This window comes from Pan paniscus, chromosome 20 (genome assembly GCF_029289425.2).
Source record: "Pan paniscus chromosome 20, NHGRI_mPanPan1-v2.0_pri, whole genome shotgun sequence".
Lineage (NCBI taxonomy): Eukaryota > Metazoa > Chordata > Mammalia > Primates > Hominidae > Pan > Pan paniscus.
The window spans coordinates 5,115,639-5,143,211 of NC_073269.2; the positions used below are offsets into that span (position 1 = coordinate 5,115,639).

The window sequence follows — 27,573 nt, forward strand, 5'->3', positions numbered from 1 at the left end:
CAGGCGTGAGCCACCATGCCCGGCCCCTTATTTATTTATTATTATTATTATTTTTTTTTTTGAGATGGAGTCTTGTTCTGTTGCCCAGGCTGGAGTGCAGTGGTGTGATCTCGGCTCACTGCAACCTCCGCCTCCTGGGTTCGAGCGATTCTCCTGCCTCAGCCTCCCGAGTAGCTGGGACTACACGCGTGTGTCACCACGCCAGGCTAATTTTTGTATTTTTAGTAGAGACGGGGTTTCACCATGTTAGCCAGGATGGTCTCGATCTCCTGACCTTGTGATCCACCTGCCTCGGCCTCCCAAAGTGCTGGGATTACAGGCGTGAGCCACCATGCCCGGCCCCTTATTTATTTATTATTTATTTATTTGAGATGGAGTCTTGCTCTGTTGCCCGGGCTGGAGTGCAGTGGTGTGATCTCGGCTCACTGCAACCTCCGCCTCCTGGGTTCGAGCGATTCTCCTGCCTCAGCCTCCCGAGTAGCTGGGACTACAGGCATGTGTCACCACGCCAGGCTAATTTTTGTATTTTTAGTAGAGACGGGGTTTCACCATGTTAGCCAGGATGGTCTCGATCTCCTGACCTTGTGATCCACCTGCCTCGGCCTCCCAAAGTGCTGGGATTACAGGCGTGAGCCACCATGCCCGGCCCCTTATTTATTTATTATTATTTATTTATTTATTCATTTATTTATTTGAGATGGAGTCTTGCTCTGTTGCCTGGGCTGGAGTGCAGTGGTGTGATCTCGGCTCACTGCAACCTCCGCCTCCTGGGTTCGAGCGATTCTCCTGCCTCAGCCTCCCGAGTAGCTGGGACTACAGGCATGTGTCACCACGCCAGGCTAATTTTTGTATTTTTAGTAGAGATAGGGTTTTGCCATGTTGGCCAGGCTGGTCAGGAACTCCCCAACTCTTATTTTTAAATGTTGGGCCACACAAGTCTGGGAAATGTTAGTTTTCAAACACATCAGGGAAAAAATGGATACAAAAGTCTTGAGAACCACTTAAGAAATGAACAATAGCAGATATGTAACAGTTATACTACGCTGCTACCTTGTAAAACATTTTAGAAACATCTGTTTCCAGCCGGGCCTGGTGGCTCACGCCTGTGATACCAGCACTTTGGGAGGCCAAGGTGGGCAGATCATGAGGTCGGGAGTTCGAGACCAGCCTGGCCAACCTAGTGAAACCTCGTCTCTACTAAAAGTACAAAAAATTAGCCGGGTGTGGTGGCGGGCGCCTGTAATCCCAGCTACTTGGGAGGCTGAGGCAGGAGAATCGCTTGAACCTGGGAGGCGGAGGTTGCAGTGAGCCAAGATTGCACCACTGCTCTCCAGCCTGGCAACAAAGGAAGACTCCATCTCAAAAAAAAAAAAAGAATAAAAAGAATACAAAAAGAAAAAAAAAACATCTGTATCATCCTTGTAGATTCTGGGGTTTGGAAACAGGCTTTGAAAAAAGTCCTGAAACAGGCCGGGCGCTGTGGCTCACACCTGTAATCCCAGCACTTCGGGAGGCCAAGGCGGGCGGATCACGAGGTCAGGAGATTGAGACCATCCTGGCTAACATGGTGAAACCCCGTCTCTACTAAAAATACAAAAAAATTAGCCAGGCGTGGTGGCGGACGCCTGTAGTCCCAGCTACTCAGGAGGCTGAGGCAGGAGAATGGCCTGAACCCGGGAGGTGGAGCTTGCAGTGAGCTGAGATCGCGCCACTGCACTCCGGCCTGGGCAATAGAGCAAGACTCTGTCTCAGAAAAGAAAAGAAGAGAAGAGAAGAGAAGAGAAGAAAAGAAAAAATCCTGAAGCAAATGGAGCAAATTTTGAACAGCTTGAATACCTGAGACAGGCCAGGGGTGCGGGGCAGACTCATTTTATATTCTTCCACGGTTGTGTGAATTTCTTGCAATTATACATAGTAATTTTTTCACCAGGATTTAGTATATTAGCATGTTTCAGGCTGGGCACGGTGGCTCACGCCTGTAATCCCAACACTTTGGGAGGCCGAGGCAGGTGGATCACTAGGTCAGGAGTTCGAGACCATCCTGGCCAACATGGAGACACCTCATCTCTACTAAAAATACAAAAATTATCCGGGCGTGGTGGTGGGCGCCTGTAATCCCAGCTACTTGTGAGGCTGAAGCAGGAGAATCGCTTGAACCCAGGAAACAGAGGTTGCAGTGAGCTGAAATCGCACCACTGCACTCCAGCCTGGGCAACAGGGCGAGACTCCGTCTCAAAAAAAAAAAAAAAAGAAGCAGCATGTTTCCTAGCAAGCCAATTCAGAATAAAAAGAAAACAAAGGAGAAAATATAATCCCAATAAAATATATTGAAATAAATATGTACACACATATATATATATGAGTTTATGCTTTGTTTTGTTTTGTTTTGTTTTCTGGAAGACGGAGTCTCGCTCTGTCACCCAGACTGGAGTGCAATGGCGCGATCTCAGCTCACCGCAACCTCTGCCTCCCTGGTTCAAGGGATTCTCTTGCCTCAGCCTCCCGAGTAGCTGGCATTACAGGTACCACCACGCCCAGCTAATTTTTGTATTTTTAGTAGAGACGGGGTTTCACCATGTTTTCCAGGCTGGTCTCAAACTCCTAACCTCAAGTGATCCTCCCGCCTCTGCTATTTATTTATTGTGGGGTTTTTTTATTCTTTTTTGTTGTTGTTTTCATTTTATCTTTCTTTTCCTATTTATTTAGAGACAGGGTTTTGCCATGTTGCCCAGGCTGGTCTGAACTCCTGGACTGAAGCCATCTGCCCATGCCGGCCTCCCAATGTGCTGGGATTACGGGAGGGAGCCACTGCGACCAGCCTGAAAGTGTTCATTTTTAAATTTTTAATAGAGATGGGGTCTCACTATGTCACCCAGGCTGGTCCGAAACTCCTGGGTTCAAACCATCCGCCCACCTCGGCTTCCCAAAGTGCTGCGATCACAGGTGGGAGCCACACGCCCGGCCCCAAAGCCCTCCTTGCACACACACCTGAGCCGCCACGGCCCCCAGGCCCATCAAAACCAGAGCAAACTGGTACCTGTGATACAGCCTCCACTCCAGCCCCAGGGCCCAGCCCCAGGCCACCCGAGCCGGCTGTGGGTGACCTGAGACCAAGTGTCGTTTCCTGCTATAAACTATTGATGCCTGAGCAGTCACCTCCAGGAGCTCCGGGCTTGGCTACGGTGTCCTGGGTTCCCTGTAATGAAGCCCGGGGCAGCTGCGGCCTGGAGGGCGTCTGCTCCGCCTCCGTCCTGGGCCCGCCTGGGGCTCTTTTCCTTCTAGGCCTGGTTCCCTCCAAAATTAGCTTCCTATCGGGATCCCACATCCCCTCACAATGGAGGCCTGACCTCTGGGGAGACACAATGTCAGGGTCACTGTGAGGTTTTTATTTATGTATTTTTATTTTTATTTATTTGATACCGAGTCTCACTCTGTTGTCCAGGCTGGACTGCATTAGTGTGATCCTGGCTCACTGCAACCTCTGCCTCTCGGGCTCAAGCGATTCTCCTGCCTCAGCCTCCCAAGTAGCTGGGATTACAGGCACCCACCACCACGCCCGGGTAATTTTTTTGTATTTTTAGTAGAGACGGGGTTTCACCGTGCTCGCCAGGATGGTCTCGGTCTCCTGACCTCGTGATCCGCCCGCCTCAGCCTCCCAAAGTGCTGGGATGACAGGCGTGAACCACCGCGCCCGGCCTCGATTTACTCATTTTTTTTGAGAGACAGAGAGAGTCTCACTCTGTCGCCCAGGCTGGAGTGCAGTGGCGTGATCTCAGCTCACTGCAACCTCTGCCTCTTGGGTTCAAATAATAATTCTCCTGCCTCAGCCTCCCGAGTAGCTGGGATTACATGTGTGTGCTACCACACCCAGCTAATTTTTATATCTTTGGTAGAGACAGGCTTTTGCCCTGTTGGCCAGGCTGGTCTCGAACTCCTGACCTCAGGGCATCCACCCGCCTCAGTCACCCAACGTGCTGGGATCACAGGCGTGAGCCACCGCGCCTGGCCTGACTGTATTATTGTTTTACAAAGAGCAGACCTTCCACCTGCCATGGATAAAACGCCGAGGTCTAGAGGACACTGGAGACATAGCGTTCCCCAGAACAAGGCCTGGGTGCAGCAGCCTGCAGGGCTGGGGTCTCCACTCCCGGGGGAGCGTGCAGCGGGGCCTGCCATCCCTCTGTGCCCCCCACCACCACCCCCACTCTGCAGGCCGCTGACCCTGTGGTCGGGCTGGTGAGCAGATGGCCGCTGGATCACTGACAGCCCGGCTCACGTTCCCTCTCCCTATCGAGACATCTTCCTTTTAATAAATTTTGCAAGGCCGTGGAGGGGGGCCAGCGCTCTGGCCCACGTCTGTCTCCCATCCCCGTCACCACACGAGGCCCCAGCACGCCTGGCTGGCCTAAGTCCCCGCAGGATGAATGGGCTTCCGGGGCCTGCTGGGACCAGGTAAGCAGGCTGTGCGGCTTAAAACAACACAAACACACTCTCGTCTCTGGAGGCCGGAAGTCTGAAGTGAAGGTGTGCAAGGTGCCAGGCGAGTACCCTCCCGGCCTCTTCCAGCTCCTGGTGCCGACAGCCACCTCTGACCCTCCTGGACTTGCGGCCCCTTCCCTCCCAGTTCTGCCTCTGCCGCCCCACGGCGGTCTCCTCTGCATCTGTGTCCAAATTTCCCTCGTCTCCCGAAGTCGCCTGTCACTGCAGTGGTGCCCGCCCTAATGATCTCATCCTAACTAATTACATCTGCAGAAACCCTATTTCCACGTAAGGTCCCATTTGTAGGTGCCTGGGGTTCGTGCAAAGACAGATCTTTGAGGGAACTCGATTCACCCCACCCCGGGGAGTTTGCCTTTGTGGCCGGCCCTTCCCCCTCAGATCAAATTCTGCCTCCTCAGCGAGGCCTTCCTGACCCTCCCGGGCCCTTCCTGCCTTTCTCTCTGGCTGCGGCTGTTTCCTGCGGGGCTGGCTGCAGCTCCCGGCGGCGCCCTGTCCTGTACCTGTTTCATGTCCATCGTCGGCAACCCCCGGCTTCTAACACAGCTCATTGCCCGCAGGACCTCCCAGCAGGAGCAGGAACCCAGTAGGCCCTGCGTCTCCGTCCGAACCACCAGCTGCTGTGGGTGGTCACTTGACAGAAAGACCCCTGCCCCCCCTTCCTTATTTGTTTATTTGCTTTTTCTGTTGTTTTAGAGACTGGATTTTGCCCTGTCACCCAGGCTGGAGTGCAGTGGGGAAATCTCGGTTCACTGCAGCCTCCATCTCCTGGGCTCTGGTGAGACTATGGCCTTAGCCTCCTGAATAGCTGAGACCACAGGCGTGCACCACCACGTCCAGCTAATTCTTTGACTTTTTTTTATACAGGGTTTTGCCATGTTGCCCAGGGTGGTTTCAAAGTCCTGGCCTCAAGCAATCCTCGTGCCTCGCCCTCCCGAAGTGATGGGATTATAGGCATGAACAACTACCCACTTCACTCCATCCTTTCCTTTTTTTTTTTTTTTTTTGAGACAGAGTCTTGCTCTGTCACCAGGCTGGAGTGCAATGGTGCGATCTCAGCTCACTGCAACCTCCGCCTCCCAGGTTCAAGCGATTCTCCTGCCTCAGCCTCCCGAGTAGCTGGGATTACAGGCATGCACCACCACACCCGGCTAATTTTGTATTTTTAGTAGAGAAAGGGTTTCACCATTTTGGTCAGGCTGGTCTTGAACTCCCGACCTCAGGTGATCCACCCACCTCAGCCTCCCAAAGTGCTGGGATTACAGGCATGAGCCACCACACCCGGCCGAGACAGGGTTTTCAGGCGATCTGCCTGCCTCGGGCTCCCAAAGTGCTAGGATTACAGGCGTGAGCCACTGGGCCTGGCTTTATTTAATTTTTTGAGATGGGATCTCACTCTGTGGCCCAGGATGGAGTGCAGTGGTGGGATCCCAGCTAACTATAGCCTTGAACTCCTGGCCTCAAGGGATCCTCCCGCCTGGGTTTCCTAAAGGGCTGGGATGACAGGTGTGAGCCCCCACCCCCCCGGCCTGGATATTTCATAGAAATGGGATCACACGGGGCCAGGCGCGGTGGCTCACGCCTGTCATCCCAGCACTTTGGGAGGCCAAGGCGGGCGGATCACCTGAGGTCAGGAGTTTGAGACCAGCCTGGCCAACATGGTGAAACCCCATCTCTGCTAAAAATACAAAAATTAGCTGGGCTTGGTGGCAGGTGCCTGCAATCTCAGCTCCTTGGGACTCTGAGGCAGGAGAATTGATTGAACCAGAAGGCAGAGGTTGCAGTGAACTGAGATCGTGCCATTGCACTCCAGCCTGGGCAGCAAGAGCCAAACTCTGTCTCGAAAAAATGAAATAAATGGGATCACACTCCGTGTGTCCTTCTGTGTCTGGCGTCTCTCACGGAGCGTGACGTCCTCAAGGTGCATCCGCGCTATGGCCTGGGTCAGAGCCTGGATCCTTTTCACGCTGAGTTGTGTTCCGCGGTGGATGGCCGGCGCTGGGTTGGTTGTTTCTTCCACTGACGGGAATTTGGGCTGTTTCCACATTTGGCCTCCATGAATAACACTACGATGAACGTTCATGTACGCGTTTCTGTGTGGACGTGTGTTTCCCCTTCTCTCAGGGGCATGAATAGGAGGAGAATTGCGGGGTTCCTGAGGGCCGGCCCCCAGTGCTGGCGCATCCCCAAGCCAAGCCCCACCCCTTTTTTTTTTTTTTTTGAGACAGAGTCTTGCTCTGTCACCCATGCCAGAGTGCAATGGCCCCATCTCGGCTCACTGCAACCTCCGCCTCCTGAGTTCAAGCAATTCTCCTGCCTCAGTCTCCCGAGGAGCTGAGGTTACAGGCACCCACCACCATGCCCAGATAATTTTTGTTTTTTTAGTGGGAGACGGGGTTTCCCCATGTTGGCCAGGCTGATCTTGAACTCCTGATCTCAGGGATCCAGGCGCCTCGGCACCCTCTTTGGAAGTTCCTAGCAAGTTCTCTGCCTGAGTTCAGACCCACAGGGCCTCTTAGGGGACGGGGGAGGGTCAGGGCCCAGCTCTAGCTGAACTCCCCCGGGGGGAGGGGGGAGGGTCAGGACCCAGCTCTAGGGGGGATTGAGGAGGGTCAGGGCCCAGCTCTAGCTGAACTCCCCTCGGGGGAGGGAGGAGGGTCAGGGCCCAGCTGCAGCTGAACTCCCCTGGGTGGGGTGGGGAAAGAGGGTCAGGCTGGGGAGGGGAGCACAGAATGGCGGGGTGCCAGGCCTGGGGGAGAGGCGGATGGGGTGGGGAAGGGTGGGTCTGGGCAGATAACACTGTGGCCTTTTCCTGTTGGCCTGAGGGCCCAGGGTGGGGGTGGGGAGAGGCTGGTCTCCCTGAGGTCTGGGCATAGGGAGGTGTCCTGGGATGAGAAGACTCTTGAGAAGTGACTTTGATAATTTGGGGGCAGATCCTTGGGCCCACCACCCCTTGCAGGGACAGGGGTCCTACTTGGGGTGGGGGATGAACAGAGACTGGAGAGGGTGGGGGAGAAAGGAGTCGAGGGGCTAATTTACAGGACCTCTCAGGCCGGGTGTGGCAGCTCACACCTGTCATCCCAGCACACTGGGCAGCTGAGGCAGGAGGACCCCTTGAGCCCAGGAGTTTGAGACCGGCCTGGGTAACACGGTGAGATTCTGTGTCTACAAAACATTTTTTAAAATGAGCCAGGCGCGATGGAACTACTTGCCTATAGCCCCAGCTACCGAGAGGCTGAGGCGGGAGGATCACCTGAGCTGGGGAGGTTGGGGCTGTGGTGAGCCGAGACTGTGCCTCTGCACTCCAGCCTGGGCAACAGAGTGAGACCCTGCCTCAAAAAAATAAATAAACAAAAAATAAATAAAGCCCCCATTCCCTTTAGGATCTCTACTTCCTATACCAACCCACTGTCCCAGCTTGGAGGGGCGGGACCAGCCTCGAGCCGCAGTTGATTCCCAGAGCACAGAGCACAGGACGGAAGTGGTTCCGCATGGGGTATAGTGAGGCCAGGGACTAGCAATGCATTCCTGTCCGTGAGTCCTGGCCATCAGGCCTTGGGGTGGCCTCACCGAACCCCCACTCCAAGCTCCGTTCAACAGAAATCCAGGAAATGGGCCAGAGAGGCTGGGAGACCACCCAGGAGACCAGCCCGAGGCCGCGCCCTGGATCCCTGAGCCCTCACTTTTGTAATTAAGATAATAAACCTGTGCTGGCCGTGTGGGCACACACCTGTCATCCCAGCACTTTGGGAGACCAAGGCGGGCAGATCACCTGAGGTCAGGAGTTCGAGACCAGCCTGGCCAACACAGTGAAACCCCATCTCTACTAAAAATACAAAAATTAGGCTGGGTGTGGTGGCTCACAGGTGGATTACAGGTGGCCTGTAATCCCAGCACTTTGGGAGGCCGAGGAGGGCGGATCACAAGGTCAAGAGATCGAGACCATCCTGGCCAACATGCTGAAACCCCGACTCTATTAAAAGTATAAAAATTAGCTGGGCATGGTGGTGGGCGCCTGTAGTCCCAGCTACTCGGGAGGCTGAGGCAGGAGACTCGCTTGAACCCAGGAGGCGGAGGTTGCAGTGAGCTGAGATCACGCCATTGCACTCCAGCCTGGGCGACAGAGCGAGACGCCGTCTCAGAAAAAGAAAAAAATAAATAAAATTTAAAAATCAGAATAAAAATACAAAAATTAGCTACGCGTGGTGGCAGGCACCTGTAATCCCAATTACTCAGGAGGCTGACGCAGAAGAATCACTTGAACCCGGGAGGCAGAGGTTGCAGTGAGCCAAGATCGCGCCACTGTACTCCAGCCTGGGCAATAGAGTGAGGTTCCATCCCCCCCCAAAAAAAAACAAAAAAAAAGGAAAAGAAAAAATAAATCTATGGAACTGCTCATGGGGAGGAGGGACGGCCTGGCCCTGCCACTCCTGTTGATGAAGAAGTGAACTGAGGCACGGCCCTTCCCTCCCCCTTCAGAACTGAAAGGTGTCTTGAGGCCCCAGCAGGCCCCTCTGCGTGAGATTCGCTGGCTCTGAGGCCCCAGCAGGCCCCTCTGCGTGAGATTCGCTGGCTCTGAGGCCCCAGCAGCCCCTCTGCGTGAGATTCGGTGGCTCTGAGGGCCTCAGATGTCCTCACTCCACCCCCCCGTTTCTCCTGCCAGGCTCAGAGTATCATTTTCAAAATGGTAACCAGCAAACCAATGTGATTCTCACACAAAGGCAAGGTGAGCCTGTTCCTCGCTCAGCCTGAATCATTCATGAAGGAGGCAGCTGGCCTGCGGGCTGGGATGGGAGACAGGAGAGGAGAAAAGACAGAGGCTGGGCCCTGCTCGCTAAATAAATCAGGTGCCCACGGGAGCCCCTGGGCGTCTTCCCGCGCCGGCGTTCTGCATATGACAGCTGACCTGTAAATTGCTGGGCCCTCAGCCACGGTTACTGTCAGGCCAGCCCAGGAAGGACACTGGTTTCAGGTGACCTGGGTGAGGTGGAGGCGGTGGGGGGGGGGGGTTCCTGGGACCAGGCCGCCATTGCAAAAACAAACGGCCTGCTTGTACCTGCTATCGCCCTCTAAGCTTCAGGTGGTGGGTGGGGCTGAGGGGCTGAGAGGTGGCCCCAAAGAAAGACAACCACATCCTAAACCCTGGAACCCGTGAACAAGGCTTCATTTGGAACACCAGTCTTTGAAGGTACCATTAAGTGTCTTGAGATCATCCTGGAGTCTGCAGGTAGACCCTAAATTCCGCGACATACATTTTATTTTTTATTTTTACTTTTTTTTTTGAGGCGGCGTGTCACTCTGTTGCCCAGACTGGAGTACAGTGGCGTAATCTAGGCTCACTGCAGCCTGCGCCTCCCGCGTTCAAGTGATTCTCTCGCCTCAGTCTCCCGAGTAGCTGGGATTACAGGAGCAAACCACCACGCCCGGCAAATTTTTGTATTTTTAGTGGAAACGGGCTTTCACCATGTTGGCCAGGATAGTCTCAGGCTCTTGACCTTGTGATCCGCCTGCCTCGGCCTTCCAAAGTGCTGGGATGACAGGTGTTTATTTTCGTTTTTGTTTTTTAGAGACAGAGTTTCACTCCTGTTGCCCAGGCTGGAGTGCAATGGCGCAATCTCGGCTCACTGCAACCTCCGCCTCCCGGGTTCAAGTGATTCTCCTGCCTCAGCCTCCCGAGGAGCTGGGATTATAGGGCGTGCACCACCATGCCCGGCTAATTTTTGTATTTTTGGTGGAGAGGAGGTTTCTCCATGTTGGCCAGGCTGGTCTCGAACTCTGACCTCAGGTGATCCACTCGCCTCGGCCTGCCAGAGTGCTGGGATTACAGGTGTGAGACATTGCACCCGGCCAGACACTGTCTTAAAAAAATAAAAATAAAAAAAGGAACTGGACAGGTGGCTGGTCATGTGGGGCTTGCGGGGTAAGGGGTGGCCTTGGGTTTATACTTTGAGCAAGACAGGAGGCCTGGCGGGGCCACAATTGGAAGTGGGTTTTAACACGATTCCAAAGGGTTAGACTGGTGCTTGGAACCTGGTGGTCTCTACTGCTGCCAGCTGCCACTCAGACCCCCGGCCGCCCCTGCCTGTCTGCTTTCAGGGCGGGGCCCATCCCAGGCACTCCGCAAACAGACAGAAGCGGCTGACTCTGGTGGTGTGAGGATGGGGGTCTCCAGGGGAGCGAATCCACAGTAACACACTGGGCTTCTCCCAGATCCACGGGACATTCCTGATGAGTGACCCTGGCTGCAGATGGCTCTTGGTGAGTTTCAGTTGACCGGCCGGTTCAGGCCAAAGGACCTTGCCGTGCGAGGCCTCCATGGAGCTCAGCGGCCACCCCTAATCCGGGCTGGAATCCTCTGGCACCGGACGCCCGGCGGGGCTCCAAGGCTCCTGGGCCCACGCCAGGCCCCGGCCTGAAACGCAGCACTGCTGGAATAAAACACGCCAGAGAAGCAGGGCGCTAGGCTCGCCTGGATTTGGGGAAACGAGAATTGTCATGTCTTCTCCCTCCGTAGGTTGGTGTTAATGAAAAACCCCCTTTTCAGCATGGACTAAATCCCGCTAATTCTATTTAGGGAGCAGTGTCTACTCCGGGCCAGGAACTGCTCCGGTTTCCAACCACAGCCTCCCGTGAGGGTCCCAGTGTGGAGGGCCAGGGTCATCCCCTCACTCTGGGATGGCTCCCAACCCGCTGACCTGGCCTCCCCGTCAGGCACCCTCACAGCTCTGTCAGACTCTTCATGTGATCAGCGCTCCTGGGAACATTAGTTTAGGGTGTTTTCTGCTGCTGGGATGGTGGCCCGGGAGGGACCCTCCTGGTGACCCTGCTGGGCCTGGCCCTCAGTTTCCCCAGCCGAAGGCTGGCAGCCTCGAACTGTACGAGTTCCAGGCCACAGTTTCCCCAGCTGTAGGTCAGTGGGCCATGGACTGTAGGGGGCTCGGGCCTCAGTTTCCCCAGCTGTAGGTCAGTGGGCCATGGACTGTAGGGGGCTCGGGCCTCAGTTTCCCCAGCTGTAGGCGGGTGGCCTGGGCCTCAGTTTCCCCAGCTGTAGGCGGGCGGCCTTGGATTGTATGGGGCCCGGGCCTCAGTTTCTCCAGCTGTAGGCGGATGGCCGTGGACTGTGTGTGGCCCGGACCTCAGTTTCCCCAGCTTTAGGCGGTTGGCCGCGGACTGTGCAAAGTCCAGGCCTCAGTTTCCCCAGCTGTAAGCGGGCGGCCGCCCACTGTACAAGGTCCAGGCCTCAGTTTCCCCAGCTGTAGGCGGGCGGCCGCGGACTGTACAAGGTCCAGGCCTCAGTTTCCCCAGCTGTAGGCGAGCGGCCGCGGACTGTACAAGGTCCAGGCCTCAGTTTCCCCAGCTGTAGGCGAGCGGCCGCCTACTGTATAAGGTCCAGGCCTCAGTTTCCCCAGCTGTAGGCAGCCGGCCGCGGACTGTGCGGGGCCCGGACCTCAGTTTCCCTATCTCCGCAGTCGGGATTCGCTGTTCCGGGGCGAACAAAGAACGGTCGGGGGTGACCCCGGATCATGGCGCGCCCGCAGTATCTGTGGCCACTGTGGAAACAGCCCTGGCGTGTCCGGGACGCGACGCGGCCTTTCCCTCCCCGCGCGATCACCCAGATGTGAGCGCTCAGTTTGAATCGGACTTTTTGGCCATGTGCCCACAAGCAACATGGAGCCCTGAGGGTTTCCTGCCCGACTCCAAGATGGCGATGCGACTCCCTTTGCCCTCACGGCCCAGGCGGGCGGGTCCTGCCCACTTGCAAGATGGCGGCAGCCTGGGCCAAGCACGCTTCCCGCCGCCTGACTCGCCACGTACCCACTCTCAAGATGGCGTCTCCCGCAAAGCCACGCGCCAGCTGACTGGCTCAGACGCCGTCACGTGATCCCATTTTCTCCCCCTCCCCCGACTCCACAAGCCGTTTCCGCCTTCGGCCTTGAGGAATAACCGCCTCCCCCAATAGGCGCCTGCGATTTCTCTGGGTCCCGCCCCCGGGCGGCTTTCTGGCCAGTGGGAGGTGCTGGCGGGGGCCCGCGGGGCTCTCCCCGCCCCCTGGCTGCAGCGGGAGCCAATGGGCAGCGCGCGCGGGGGACGTGTGCGGGCGTCTCCGCCATTTTGTGAGTCTATAACTCGGAGCCGTTGGGTCGGTTCCTGCTATTCCGGCGCCTCCACTCCGTCCCCCGCGGGTCTGCTCTGTGTGCCATGGACGGGTGAGTCGCACCTCGCCCCGCGCCCCACCGCCCTCCCCGCGCCGCAGCCCTGCCCCCGCCGCCGCGCCGGCCTCCCCGGGGCCGATCTCGCCGCCTCTCGGGCGGGAGGGGGCGGCGGGCTCTCCCCTTCCTCTCCGCGTGGCGGGCGCGGGCGCGGGGCGGGCCAGGGGCTTCCCGGGGGTCTGGCCGCGTCCCCATCCCCCGTCCGGCCCGCTTCCGGCCCCCGCGCGCCCCGTCCCTAGCGCACGCGGCCTCCCGCGCCCCTCCCCCTCCGCGCGCGGCCCCGCACTTCGCCTTTGCCCCGCCTCGGCGGCGCGCGGCCCTTCCCGCTTCCCGTCCGGCCCTCGCGCGCCCGGATGGCCCTTCCCGCTTCCCGTCCGCGCCCCTCGTGCGCCTGCGTAGCCCGTCGCGCGTCCCCGTTGGCCCCAGCGCGCGTGCGCGGCCGCCGTCGGGGGCGCGCGCCTTTCCCGCCGCCCGGACTCTGCCCCCGGCGCAGCCCCGGAAGCGCAGGCGGGCCTGGGGCGGCCGCCGGGAGGGAAAGCTGGCGCCGGGGCCTCGCCCCGGGCCCGAGTCTCTGCGCTCCCCGCCCTACCCCTGCCCCCAGTGCGCCCCGGTCCGCGGCCAAGGGGTTTCGGTGATCTCGGGAGAGAAGCGGCCGCCCCGAGGGTCTGTCCTCTGCCCCGGGGTCGGAGGGGCCTCTCCAGGGATCCCCGCGGGCGCCGTCATGGGGAGGGGCCTTCCCGGCTCTCGGGCCGGGGCAGCCTTTCCGGGCGGCTTTGCTGGGCGGGCTTCCCTTGGGAGAGGTGGGAGCCCCCTCCAGAAAGGCCGCGTCCCGCCGATCGCTTCCTGCGCGAGGCCCTCCCTGGGAATAGGAAGCGGGAGAGGCTGGAGATGTTTCGCATTCTTTCCGTTTTCCTGAGAAGTTTTTCTTGGGTTCAGTCACTTTTAAAAGTCTGTTAGAACATGGTCCGTGCAGTCCGTGGTGTCAGAAGAGGCGCAGCCCTAGAGTGGGTCTGGACCCCTTAGCATGCGTGCGGGCAGGTGGGTCCTGCAGACGGCGAGACGAGGGCTCCCCGCTCTCGGACCCAGCACCGCGGGCTTGGGGGCCGCGCACTCGCCTCCCGGAGTGAGGCAGGAGGCCCGGAGGCTGCCCTTCCGACGGACGCTCCGAGTCACTTAGGGCCTCGCCGGGAGTTGTAGTGGCCGGGAGACGCCTTGGGGGGCTCACTGTTGGGTCAGGACCTGGCCGGGGCTGAAGGGAGGGCCTCGGACAGTCCGGCTTTCTTCCCACCTTCCCCCCGGGGTGTCCCGAGGAGGGAGAGTCGGGTCGGGCGGGGCTCGGGTTGATCAGTAACTGAGGCTGTGTTCTGGTCGGTCTGTTAATTTTTATTGACGGTTTCCACGGCCGCCTCCTGTCCTCCTCGGTGGATCGGGCTCCACTCTGCTGAGAGGCACCCTCTTGGGGGCCCACCCCCACCCGGGTGGAAGCTCTGGCCCAGGCCTGTGAGTTTGCCAGTTTCAGCCTCTCCGAGGCGTTTCCAACTTACTGGAAAGCACACAGCAGCCCTTGAACCCTCTCAGCGGCATCTAGCATCCCTCCGGGCTTCCGATGGGGGTGTCTTTGTCTTGGGACGTGTGGGGCCTGGTCCAGAGGTGGGGCCTGGGGTCCTGCTGGGAGGGAGGGGCGCCAAAGGACAATGGTGGCCCCTTTTCAAGTTGCAGTCAAGTGGACGGCTCACTTCCCTGCCCTTCTGAGCTTTCTCTAGCGGGGCCTCGTGCAGCCAGAGGGAGCCCTGCGGAGGTGGCAGCTGCAGGGACCTACGGGCTCTCCTGGCCCCGGAACAGCCGGGTGCTCCTGCTGCTGAGTGGCCACCAGGCTAACGTTGTCTCCTTTCTCTCTCTCTACAGCATTGTCCCAGATATAGCCGTTGGTACAAAGGTAGGCACTTCTCACTTTGCTTCTCCGTGACGCCCCTCTGACCTTGTGCCGACCCCGGGGGCCACCCCCCAGCGCTGTTGCGTTGGCTAGAGGGCGCTTTTCCATTCCTAAGGGGCACGCTACCCTTGGTCTGGAATCTGGAGTTGGGCGGTAGGGTTTGAACCCCGGGCTCCAGTGCCCGTGAGTTTTGGGGGCTTGGGTTTGCTGGCCGCCCCTCAGGTCTGGAATCTGAGCTGCTCTTCGGTTCTTGCTGTCAGCAGCGAGGGCTCTGTGTGCCCCAGGCCTGCCTTTGGAACTTCTGCCTCTAGAGGCTGGAATCGTGCCGTTCAGTGGGATACCTCATGTTGTGGCTGCCTGGGAGACTCTTGGTTTTGATAGGAAAAGAGCCACCTGGCTGTGGAGGGGACCTGGACAGAATCCAGCCTATTTGAGTGGCTAGGATGGGCATTTACTGGTTGATTTTGACGTTAAGTTTTTTTGTTTTTGTTTTTGTTTTTTATTTTTGAGATGGAGTCTTGCTTTGTCACCAGGCTGGAGTGCAGTGGCGCGATCTTGGCTCACTGCAACCTCCACCTCTCAGGTTCAAGCGATTCTCCTGCCTCAACCTCCTGAGTAGCCAGGATTACAGGTGCCCACCACCATGCCCAGCTAATTTTTGTATTTTTTTTTTTTTGGGGGGGTAAAGATGGGGTTTCACCATTGTTGGCCAGGCTGGTCTGGAACACAGGTGATGCACCCCCCTTGGCCTCCCAAAGTGCTGGGATTACAGTTGTGAGCCACCAGACCCGGCTGACATTAAGTATCTTTGATGGCATCTGGTTAGAACAGCAGCAAACTGTCAAAGGTGTTGTTTGGGGCAAGAGAAAAATGAATGTGCCACGTCTCTGGGGTGTGGGAATCTTGCAGCCCCATGGAGGGTGAGGCCAGGGCTCAGCATGTGAGGAAAGGGGGTCAGAACCTGGAGAAGAAGAAGGTCCTGGGGAGGCGATTCTCGAGGGAGCTGTAGTCCTCGCTTAGCTGGGGTAGTTGGTTAATGATTCTGCTGGTCATTGTGGGTTGAGGGGGCTCCCGACTTCAGGGCTTGTCCCCCAAGAGCCTCCCGCAGGGCGAGCCCACAGTGGTGGCGTCCTGAGCCAGCAGCCAGTTGGTTTCTGGTCAGTCAGCGGTGGTGCCTGGGCCAGGTTTCGGTTTTTCCCAAGTGGACTGCTGTCTTTACGCGCTGCCTGCCCCGATCTTCCTGGAGATAAAACCTGTTTGTTCAGTGTGGGAGGAGGGAGAGGTACTTTCATCTGAAGCATTTGCAATAATCCCTAGATGTGTCTGGCTTGCAGGCAGTCGTCTCTTCCCTGCTTCTGTGGGCCTGCTTTCCAGCTGGAGTGGCCCTCAGCTTCCATCGGGTGGTCCTTGAGCCCCTCCTAGGGGGCTCCTGGGCTGGGACGTTGAAGCCCAGCCAGGACATGAAGCCTGCGGGAGGGATTTTGCCACAGGGCAGGGTTAGGGCTCCTGCTGGGTGCAGGCCCTGGTAGGAGGGCGGGGTAGTACCCTGACCCAGATGATACCCCCCCTCCCCCCCACCACCAGGGAGCCCTCAGCTGACCTGGGCCCACACCTGGCTGCGCTGTCCTTTAGTCCAGGACAGAGCAAGCTCTTATTCAGTGTGGGGTTAAAGACACCTAGGACCTGTGCTGTAGGGCCCCAGCTGCAGACTGGAAGTCCTGGGTCCTGGGGCGTTTCCTGTCAATCTGTGTGCTTCAGGACAGGTGCCCTGAAGGGACCCTCCTGGGGTACCTGGCAGCTGCTGTGAAGGCAGTGGAGGCGCTAGGCCCAGCTCGTGTCTCCTGGTTGCTGCCTCGGAGCCTCCAGGTGTCACTTCCGTTCTGCTGGGGCGCCGTTGAGCAGAGCCAAGCCGGCCTGTGCCGCCTGGGCAGGCGTGGAGTTTGCTGCCGCATACAGTTGTGGGCAATGCCAGGCCACTTGCCCATGGGAATGAGATTAGGGCTTCAGGCAGGCGGCCAAGAGGACCGCTCAGAGGAAGCGGCCCCGCCCACCACTCCAGTCAAAGACAGGGTCCAAGATGCCCTTTTTAAGGTTTGTGCAGCCAGCACATGGGAGCCGCATGGGCGCTTGGCCGCTCTCCAGCTTGGGGGAGGACCAGCCCTGGTGTCCTAGACGGGGTTGGCTCCTGGGCTCCCCCAGCCTCTGAGCTGGAGGGGAGAGCAGACAGGAAGCGACTTCCTGTGGGGGGCGAAGGTTGGAGGCCCTGCGTCTCAGGTGCACCCATCCTCCCGTCCTCCCTTTCTCCGGTCCTGGCACTGCTGTGTTTTCTGATCGCATGGTTTCCACCTGAGGCGGGTGGCTCTGACCCCTTTCCCCTGGGCCTGCGCAGCCCCGCCTTGTGCTCATAGGGGGCCCCAGACTCTGAAAGCGAGGAGAGGACTCGAGGGTCTGTTTTCAGTATTTGACTTTATCTGTCCGGCCGGAACCTCAGGGCCGCCCTGACACTGGACACTGTTCATTCTTTGACCCTAAAGTCTTGGGGACTGAACAGGTGCCATTTGGGTGGGCGCCGGGCCTGTGGACCCTGAGCGATTCCTGGTTCCGGCCCTTGTGGCTGCTCGATTGCTTGTTTGGTGACGCCCTGAGTGCTTGTGGGATTGGCTGGGGGGGCTCAGGGCTGCAGTTAGAGGTCTCATTGGCAGGGGCCAGTCCCTGTTCCCCATCCTCCTTGAGCAGGTGCCGGAGTCTCCTGAGGCTCTTTCCCGCGTCGGGAGGAGGCAGCTGTGGGGCTTTGGAGGCTCGGGCAGTCTTCCTTCCAGGAAGCTCTTGAGCCAGGGCCAGGGCAGGAGTGGAGCTGAACGTGGGTGGAGGGGAGGCGGCCTTAAGACCAAGCGCAGGCTCGGGGAGGCCAGCGTTGGTGGGGGCTCTTTGGCCAGGTGTGGGGGCAGCTCCTTGACCAGGCATGGGGGTGTGTGGAGCTGGGGGTTGTCTGAGGGGGGACAGGGTGTGATATCCACTGGTTCTTTCTGATGCGATGGCCCTGGGCCCTTCAGCAGGTGGGGGCAGGCTTTTGGCCTCACTGCTGATACGGGAGATGGAGGCTCCTTTGTTCCCTGGGATGGCCCTGTCCTGGGGGGCCTGGGCGTTGCTGCCCTCAGCGCCTGCAGAGGCTCGCTTTGCAGACCAAGCGCCTGTGCTCCAAGGTCCTCAGACCCGAGCTTTGTTTTTTGTGTAACTAAGGGCCGTAACCAACGTCTCCTCCAATTTCACTCTTTGAATAAACGTGTGTCTTCAATCCTTGCAGCGGGGGGGATGTCTGCCGTCCTGAGCCTAGGGTCAGTCTAGTGCAATTCTTAGAAGTTGATCCAATTACATAGAAATAACCAGTGAATAGATTGTTTCTGGAGAGAAAATGGACAGGTCAGAAGTGATGGAGCCGCTGTGGAGCTCCCCCGGCCCTAGTCACGGCCGCGATACCAGCGGATCACTGGGCGGGAGGCCGTGTCTCTAGTCCTCAGTCTCGCGTGTGCAGAGACGGAGGTCGGGTTTCCTTTCCGGGCTGGAAAACAGGAGAGGAGGGGCTCCTGCGAGAGTGAGGGAGGCAGCGCTATAATTTGGTTCTCTTGCGAGGCCACCAGAAGTGAGGACGGCTGCCTGGGCCCTGCCGTGTGCTGCTGGGGGGGCTGGCTCCATGGAGGGGGTCCCCTGCCCTGCTGGCTGGTGGCTGAGGCCCCAGGCCTGTGCCCAGGGCCGCCGGCAGCACAGTGAGGCCACGTCCACAGCAGAGTTGGCCGTGGAGATAGTGTACGTGGTGCCCTCCGTAGCTGAGAGCCTCCCAGCCCCACACTGGCTGAGTACCCAGGGCTTCCAGAATTTGGAAAAAGGAGCAGTGTTTTGGTCGTGGAGCTTGTGGGGTGCTGTGCGCGTCCGTGGGCTGGGTCTGCGCTCGGGCTGCCCTGCCTTGGAAGTGTGGGTGTGGGTATGGGTTGGGGGTCTGGGACCCCAGGCAGCCCAAGTGGGAGCAGGGCCGGCCGGTGGGGAAGGGAGGCTCTGGCCTGGTGGGAAGTGCAGCTCCGCGTTGTCCCTTCTCTTGCAGCGGGGATCTGACGAGCTTTTCTCTACTTGTGTCACTAACGGACCGTTTATCATGAGCAGCAACTCGGCTTCTGCAGGTAAGGCAGGGACTCGGCCCAGGGCAAGACCTGTGGGTGTCTTTCCCTGGAACAACCTTACGTTCTTGTTCTGGGACTCTACCTTCCATCTCCAACTGCAGGGGCCCATGGTCCACGCTACAGGCCCAGGTCCAAGTTCTCGCTGCAGAGAATTTCCAGGGAGGCGCTGGATGGATGGTCCAGGCTGGCACTTGGACCTGTGGGGGGGTTGTCAGGAGCTGTCGGGAGCAGGGGTCCTGACTGTGCAGGCCTTGCCCTCTCGCGCTGCTGGTTCACATGCCACCCTTCTGGGGCTCAGGGTTGGTCTCCGTAGCAGGCAGGGCTCTAGGGGGATAGCAGTGACCTTCCTCTGTGGGCTCATGCGAGTTGGTGCCTGCGTCTCATGGCACCCCCTTTTCAGCAAACGGAAATGACAGCAAGAAGTTCAAAGGTGACAGCCGAAGCGCAGGCGTCCCCTCTAGAGTGATCCACATCCGGAAGCTCCCCATCGACGTCACGGAGGGGGAAGTCATCTCCCTGGGGCTGCCCTTTGGGAAGGTCACCAACCTCCTGATGCTGAAGGGGAAAAACCAGGTACCTGAGCCGCGTTTCTCCGGGGTGCTCGCACCGTGCAGGCGGGGACAAGGAGGGCCCAGCGCTCACTGCCTCCCCCACAGGCCTTCATTGAGATGAACACAGAGGAGGCTGCCAACACCATGGTGAACTACTACACCTCGGTGACCCCTGTGCTGCGCGGCCAGCCCATCTACATCCAGTTCTCCAACCACAAGGAGCTGAAGACCGACAGCTCTCCCAACCAGGCGGTGCGTGGCCCCGTGGCGGACCCCAGCAGCCCGGGGACCTCGGGGGTGGGCCCAGCTGCAGGGGCCGGGGACTCACGGCCGTGCCTCCCACAGCGGGCCCAGGCGGCCCTGCAGGCGGTGAACTCGGTCCAGTCGGGGAACCTGGCCTTGGCTGCCTCGGCGGCGGCCGTGGACGCAGGGATGGCGATGGCCGGACAGAGCCCCGTGCTCAGGATCATCGTGGAGAACCTCTTCTACCCTGTGACCCTGGATGTGCTGCACCAGGTGAGGTGGTCCCATCACCGCCAGGGCAGGTCGGCTGCTATTGCTGTGGGCACAGGCACACGGGAGGGGCCTGGCAGGGCTGGTGGGCACCGGGCAGGAGCTCACGCTGTGGCCCGGGACCTGCAGATTTTCTCCAAGTTCGGCACAGTGTTGAAGATCATCACCTTCACCAAGAACAACCAGTTCCAGGCCCTGCTGCAGTATGCGGACCCCGTGAGCGCCCAGCACGCCAAGCTGGTGAGTGGGGTTCCCGGGACAGCGCCCACCCTGGCCCTGGCCCGGCCACGTCTCACGGTCCCTCTCCCCTCAGTCGCTGGACGGGCAGAACATCTACAACGCCTGCTGCACGCTGCGCATCGACTTTTCCAAGCTCACCAGCCTCAACGTCAAGTACAACAATGACAAGAGCCGCGACTACACACGCCCAGACCTGCCTTCCGGGGACAGCCAGCCCTCGCTGGACCAGACCATGGCCGCGGCCTTCGGTAAGAGGCTGCCCGACGCGGCGCCAGTATGCAGAGTGGTCTGTTAGGGCCGCTCAGTCCGGAGCCCCAGCGGCACGGGCCCGGCCCTGCACCAGGGTGATGCGCCTGCTGCTCTCTGCACGGCCAGCACAGCACGGTCCAGTGCCCCCCACGTCGGGACCACGGCCCCCCCCGGAGCAGCGGATCTGCCCGCGAAGGCTCTGCCGGGGCCGCCCGCCGGCCGGGTTGGGGCCCATCCCGCAGCACAGCGCCCGCTCGCGGTGGAGGTTGTGGGTGCGATGATTAGTGTCTCATTTATTTCTAGGTGCACCTGGTATAATCTCAGCCTCTCCGTATGCAGGAGCTGGTTTCCCTCCCACCTTTGCCATTCCTCAAGCTGCAGGTATTCAAACGCTTGGTCTTGGTTCCCCAGCGACTGCATGCCCACACCACCTTCCCAGGCAGCTCCGCATCCACGGCGGCAGCCTGGGCGGACTGGGCACTCGAGTGCCAGGTCAGGGGCCCTTCCCGGGAGAGGGGACGCCACGTCCACAGAGCAGGCTTGGCCAGGGCAGTGGTAGGACAGGGCTGTGGAGGCCCACGTGTGGACGGCGCCAGCCAGAAGCCGCTAATCGCACAGTCTTTGTGGTCTGGTTCCCTTCAAGCACCTCCGGGCGAGCGCGAGGACCGCCAGTGGTTGGAGGGATGTCTCTAGTAGTTGAATTTGAGTGGCCTGGTAAGCGCGCGGCCCGAGGCTGAGCAGCATGACCGGCGGCGGGACGTGTGTGCGTGGCCGTCCTCCCGCTTCCCTTCTGGGACCGGGACCCGGCCGCCCCAGTGCTGGCCGTGGACGGAGCAGCGCGTGCCGCCCGGCGGCCGCCTCGTCTGCATGGAGGCATGGGCGCGCATGCGCGGTGGTCCCGGGACGGGCCCTGCTTGCCGAGGGCCCCGTGTCTGTGCTGGCGGAGCCGGAGCTTTTCTGTGCTGTGGGCGGGGCGCATGCAGATGAGCCCAGGCCCGGCCCGGCCCGTGCTGTGAGGAGAGGCGGGCGCTGGTGCAGGAGCCGGCGGGTGGCTGTGCGGGGGTCGGGCGACCCCACAGGCACCCAGGGTAGGGCCAGAGCCAGGGCCGCCTCCCGCGCGGCTCGGCTCCTCGGTGCATGAGGACGGGGAGCGTCGGCCTCTCCCACTCTGCCGTGGAGTGGGGGGCGCCGCCGCTCATCTCACCTCCTGCTTTTCCAGGCCTTTCCGTTCCCAACGTCCACGGCGCCCTGGCCCCCCTGGCCATCCCCTCGGCGGCGGCGGCAGCTGCGGCGGCAGGCCGGATCGCCATCCCGGGCCTGGCGGGGGCAGGAAATTCTGTATTGCTGGTCAGCAACCTCAACCCAGAGGTACGTGGGCTTTTCCTCCGCGCCGCCGTTCCTCCCGGAAGAGCGAGCAGGGGATGTTGTGCTCGGGCTCGGGTCCCGGAGCAGCGCCGCCCCTCGCTGTGTCTGTGCCTCTGCCCCGGCAGCCCCTCTGCTGCAGCGCTGAGACCCTCCTTTTCCAAGATGGCTTGAGTTTTCCTGTTTTCCTGAATTCACATCTTGGTTCGCGTTTTCCCTTCCATGATATGCAGCATGAATTATTTTTTGGTTACCCGAAGGCAATCTAAAAGTTACTTGGAGCTGAGCAGGGCGCGCAGTTCAGAGCCCCAGCAGGCCGCCCTGCTGGTCAGCAGGACACACAGGGTTATTAACGCGGCGGGGTGTGGGCAGCCCCTGTGGCTCGAGAGCCTGTCACTTAACTGGTGGATCCGTTATTTCTCAGAATGGTTAAATTCCCCTCGGGGAGAGCTTGGGTGAAACAAGAGGCCCAAAATATGTAACTCTTGATGGATGGGATCCTCCTGGAATCAGCATTTCAGGCTGTTCTGTTTCCCGGCAACTCCTGTGACTTCCTCAAGGCGGTGCCCAGCCTGGCCCTCCCTCGCGGGGGCCCAGGACGCACTCCCTGCCTCTGCCTCTTATCACGAGCCGGGTGCTGTCCCTCCAGCTCCTCCTGAGCGAGGCCGTGCACTAACAGACTCGATCTCCCTTCACGCCTGTAATCGTCCTTAGAGACTGACTTGTGCCACAGCCGCGGGAGACAGCGCTGCTGCAGGGCTTGGCTGAGGTGGCCGCGAGCGGAGCTGCACCCGCGCTCCTGGGGGGCGTGGTTGGGATCGGCTTCTGGGAGCCCCTCCAGCAGCGCTGTCTCTGCCGGCATGTGAGTGAAGGTGCTTTTCTTACCGTGTGCCCCTCGAGGTAAACCTGTAACTGGAATGTGTGTGGAGTGTGACTGATAGAACACTACCTGATTTTCTTATGTATTTACTGACCTGTGTTTTTTTGCTACTTTTTTTCTTTTCTCCCCTTCCCCTTTCCCTATTTTTTTTCTTGCCCTGATCCGGAATTTCTTTGCCAACTGACTGCACGGTACTTCTGCTTCCTGTTGTTGCTTGAAACAAAACAAAAACATAAACAAATAAAAAACAAAAATTCCCCCTCAAACCCTGCTCTCCGGAAACCAACCTGCCCTTGAATATTAACATCCTGACAACTTCATCATCCATCAACCACTGCACGCCTGCGGGGACTGTCTTCCTCGTGTGGACGATTGGCAACTCGCCCCCCTTGACCTCTCCCTCTCCCCTGTCCCTCCGCTGCCTTGCTCTGCTGTCTCTAAAGAGAGTCACACCCCAAAGCCTCTTTATTCTTTTCGGTATGTTATCGTTCACACTTTTATTACCTTGTTTTCGTTAATTGAGATGATTTTGATGCCCTGAGACGTATTATGAGTTTGCGGTTTGGCACTCTGATGCTCCGTGGCATCCGCCTCGTTTTATGGTTTGCTTTCGGTTTGCGAATTTTATCTGGTCCCGTAGATACGTACGCATGGTTTATCGCCCTGCATGCTTTTCAGAGTTAGACCTGTCGGTGGCATATGCTACCGTGGCCACCTGCTGGCAGCTTACCTGTCCTGGATGCTATGACTTTGCTGAACGGAGCTGCTCCTGTTAGCGCGCCCTGTGGCTGCGAGACGCAGCTCCGCAGTGGCCGATAAAGCAAACCCGGCCGGGCTGAGCCGGGCCTTGTGGGGGTGCGCGGGGCCGGGGCTGACGGGGAGATGGGCGGGGCAGGCAGCAGGAGACTCAGGCCCCATCCCTGGGCTTTTGAAGGCGTCTACGGTGACGTGCAGCGCGTGAAGATCCTGTTCAATAAGAAGGAGAACGCCCTAGTGCAGATGGCGGACGGCAACCAGGCCCAGCTGGGTAAGAGGCCGGGGCGGCCCCGGGGTGGAGGGGGCAGGGGCGGGGGCTGCGTTCCCTCTCGGGCGCCTGGTCACGCGGGTGCTGCTCCCCCAGCCATGAGCCACCTGAACGGGCACAAGCTGCACGGGAAGCCCATCCGCATCACGCTCTCGAAGCACCAGAACGTGCAGCTGCCCCGCGAGGGCCAGGAGGACCAGGGCCTGACCAAGGACTACGGCAACTCACCCCTGCACCGCTTCAAGAAGCCGGGCTCCAAGAACTTCCAGAACATATTCCCACCCTCGGCCACGCTGCACCTCTCCAACATCCCGTGAGTGCTGGGCCGGGGAGCTCACGGGGGCGGGCAAGGGCTCTGCTTGGCTGTCCTACCGCGTCGGTGTGTGGACCCTGGTGTTTCCAGAGTGCGGGTCGGGCACCTCTTACCCCAAACCTGAAGTACTGCAAGGCCTGGAGCTTGAGCCGAGGGCTGCTCAAGGGAGGGGGTCGTTGGACACAGCTTGAGCCGAGGGCTGCTCAAGGGAGGGGTCGTTGGACACTTTGGAGGATTTGGCTTAGGGGATGCTCCCTGTGAAAATGTGTCATGCACACATTTATTTATTTATATTGTTTGAGGCGAAGTCCTGCTCTGTCACCCAGGCTGGAGGACAGTGGAACGATCTCGGTTCACTGCAACCTCCGCCTCTTGGGTTCAAGTGATTGTGCCCCCTCAGCTTCCCGAGTAGCTGGGACTATAGGCACCCACAACCACACCTGGCTAATTTTTGTATTTTTAGTAGAGACGGGGTTTCACCATATTGGCCAGGCTGGTCTTGATCTCCTGACCTTGTGATCCACCCGCTTCAGCCTCCCAAAGTGCTGGGATACAGGCGTGAGCCACCATGCCTAGCCACATTTATTTATTTATTTATTTATTTTACTTATTTTGAGATGGAGTCACGCTCTGTCGCCCAGGCTGGAGTGCAGTGGCGGGATCTCCGCAAGTTCTGCCTCCCGGGTTCATGCCATTCTCCTGCCTCAGCCTCCCGAGGAGCTGGGACTATAGGTGCCCGCCAGCACGCCCGGCTAATTTTTTGTATTTTTAGTGGAAACGGGGTTTCACTGTGTTAGCCAGGATGGTGTCGATCTCCTGACTTCGTGATCAACCCGCCTCGGCCTCCCAAAGTGCTGGGATGACAGGTGGGAGCCACCACACCTGGCCTAATGCACACCTTTATAATCCCAGTACTATGGGGGGCCGGGCAGGGGATTGCTTGAACCCAAGAGTTAAGACCAGCCTGAGCAATAAAGTGAGATCTCTGTCTCTACAAGAAAAATTGGTTAAAATTAGCTAGGAGTGGTGGTGTGCACCTCAGGTCCCAGCTCTTTCGGGTTGGGAGGTTGAGGTGGGAGGTTCACTTCGAGCTCAGGAGGTTGAGGTTGCAGTGAGCTGTGATTGCACTGCCACACTCCAGGCTGGGCGACAGAGTGAGACCCTGTCTGTAAAAAATATATACTGCAAGTATTTGGAAATGCAGGTATATCTGGCCCCAAGCATGTCAACCAGTAGTAAGCCTTTTGATATTTAACACGTTACTTGTGAAATGTTATCAGAAAATCAACAAGGGGCCTGGCAGAGTGGCTCACGCCTATCATCCCAGCACTTTAGGAGGCCGAGGCAGGCAGATCACCTGAGGTCAGGAGTTCAAGACCAACCTGGCGAAACCCCGTCTCTACTAAAAATAAAAAAATCAGCCTGGCATGGTGTCGTGTGCCTGTAATCCCAGCTACTTGGGAGGCTGAGGCAGGAGAATCACTTGAACCTGCAGGCGGAGGTTGTGGTGAGCTGAGATCACGCCACTGTGCTCCAGCCTGGGCGACAGCGCAAGATTCCGTCTGAAAAAAAAAAAAAAAGTGGAGGAGCGTGGTACTCTGTTTCTGCAAACTTGTAGATGCCTGGTTTCGTTAGAAGCTGCTTCAGACCATTGTGGACATGATTTGATACCCCATTTCTGGGCTCCTAAAAGGCCCTACGCCTTCCTCGGCCACTCTGAAAACTAGTCTGGGGAAAGCCTCGCGGACCTGACTGGGCGCCCCCGCCCCCACGCGGCCCCAGGCTCACGCCTTTCTCCTCCCACAGGCCCTCAGTCTCCGAGGAGGATCTCAAGGTCCTGTTTTCCAGCAATGGGGGCGTCGTCAAAGGATTCAAGTTCTTCCAGTGAGTATGAGGCGGGCTGTCCCTGGCTCTCCCCAGGCTGCCCCGCGGCCGGCCCTGACCCCCTGTCTTGCAGGAAGGACCGCAAGATGGCGCTGATCCAGATGGGCTCCGTGGAGGAGGCGGTCCAGGCCCTCATTGACCTGCACAACCACGACCTCGGGGAGAACCACCACCTGCGGGTCTCCTTCTCCAAGTCCACCATCTAGGGGCACAGGCCCCCCACGGCCGGGCCCCCTAGCGACAACTTCCATCATTCCAGAGAAAAGCCACTTTAAAAACAGCTGAAGTGACCTTAGCAGACCAGAGATTTTATTTTTTTAAAGAGAAATCAGTTTACCTGTTTTTAAAAAAATTAAATCTAGTTCACCTTGCTCACCCTGCGGTGACGGGGACAGCTCAGGCTCTTGGTGACTGTGGCAGCGGGAGTGCCCGGCCCTCCACACCCGGGGCCAGACCCTCGGGGCCATGCCTTGGTGGGGCCTGTGTCGGGCGTGGGGCCTGCAGGTGGGCGCCCCGACCACGACTTGGCTTCCTTGTGCCTTAAAAAACCTGCCTTCCTGCAGCCACACACCCACCCGGGGTGTCCTGGGGACCCAAGGGGTGGGGGGGGTCACACCAGAGAGAGGCAGGGGGCCTGGCCGGCTCCTGCAGGATCATGTAGCTAGGGCGCGGCGGCCGCGGCTGCGACACCCCAACCCCAGCCCTCTAATCAAGTCACGTGATTTTCCCTCCACCCCGCCCCCCAGGGCCTTCCCTTCTGCCCCCAGGCGGGCTCCCCGCTGCTCCAGCTGCGGAGCTGGTCGACATAATCTCTGTATTATATACTTTGCAGTTGCAGACGTCTGTGCCTAGCAATATTTCCAGTTGACCAAATATTCTAATCTTTTTTCATTTATATGCAAAAGAAATAGTTTTAAGTAACTTTTTATAGCAAGATGATACAATGGTATGAGTGTAATCTAAACTTCCTTGTGGTATTACCTTGTATGCTGTTACTTTTATTTTATTCCTTGTAATTAAGTCACAGGCAGGACCCAGTTTCCAGAGAGCAGGCGGGGCCGCCCAGCGGGTCAGGCACAGGGAGCCCCGGTCCTATCTTAGAGCCCCTGAGCTTCAGGGAAGGGGCGGGCGTGTCGCCGCCTCTGGCATCGCCTCCGGTTGCCTTACACCACGCCTTCACCTGCAGTCGCCTAGAAAACTTGCTCTCAAACTTCTTCAGGGTTTTTTCTTCCTTCAAATTTTGGACCAAAGTCTCATTTCTGTGTTTTGCCTGCCTCTGATGCTGGGACCCGGAAGGCGGGCGCTCCTCCTGTCTTCTCTGTGCTCTTTCTACCGCCCCCGCGTCCTGTCCCGGGGGCTTTCCTAGGATCCCCTTTCCGTTAAAGAGTGTAACAAGGGTGTAAATATTTATAATTTTTTATACCTGTTGTGAGACCCGAGGGGCGGCGGCGCGGTTTTTTATGGTGACACAAATGTATATTTTGCTAACAGCAATTCCAGGCTCAGTATTGTGACCGCGGAGCCACAGGGGACCCCACGCACATTCCGTTGCCTTACCCGATGGCTTGTGACGCGGAGAGAACCGATTAAAACCGTTTGAGAAACTCCTCCCTTGTCTAGCCCTGTGTTCGCTGTGGACGCTGTAGAGGCAGGTTGGCCAGTCTGTACCTGGACTTTGAATAAATCATCTGTATCCTCGCTCCGTTCCGCCTTCATTGCTGGTTTCCTCTTTCTGTGCCGCGGGC

At 58.7% G+C, this 27,573-nt stretch overlaps 1 protein-coding gene across 2 annotated transcripts; it reads left to right on the plus strand.

The window, feature by feature from the left end:
- Positions 1-12,537: 12,537 nt before the first annotated feature.
- On the plus strand, positions 12,538-27,526 carry PTBP1 (polypyrimidine tract binding protein 1). 2 transcript variants are annotated; one of them, XM_034946333.3, is made up of 15 exons: positions 12,538-12,704; positions 14,613-14,643; positions 18,737-18,812; positions 19,213-19,385; positions 19,469-19,615; positions 19,709-19,879; positions 20,006-20,116; positions 20,190-20,364; positions 20,669-20,746; positions 21,585-21,733; positions 23,051-23,084; positions 23,542-23,634; positions 23,728-23,944; positions 25,751-25,828; positions 25,902-27,526. In XM_034946333.3, exons 1-15 carry the CDS (start codon positions 12,697-12,699, stop codon positions 26,032-26,034), a joined length of 1,674 nt encoding a protein of 557 aa, XP_034802224.1. In that variant the 5' UTR covers positions 12,538-12,696; the 3' UTR covers positions 26,035-27,526. The 2 variants fall into 2 exon arrangements, with proteins under 2 accessions (XP_034802224.1, XP_034802225.1); XM_034946334.3 differs by lacking the exon at positions 20,669-20,746 and having other exon boundaries at positions 12,560-12,704.
- Positions 27,527-27,573: the final 47 nt, after the last annotated feature.

What these genes read in the sequence shown, in the direction of transcription:
- PTBP1 (XM_034946333.3), top strand. An exon ending in ACAGCTCTCCCAACCAGGCG is followed by an intron (nt 19,616 to 19,708) that starts GTGCGTGGCCCC and finishes TGCCTCCCACAG; the next exon opens with CGGGCCCAGGCGGCCCTGCA. An exon ending in CTGCACCTCTCCAACATCCC is followed by an intron (nt 23,945 to 25,750) that starts GTGAGTGCTGGG and finishes CTCCTCCCACAG; the next exon opens with GCCCTCAGTCTCCGAGGAGG.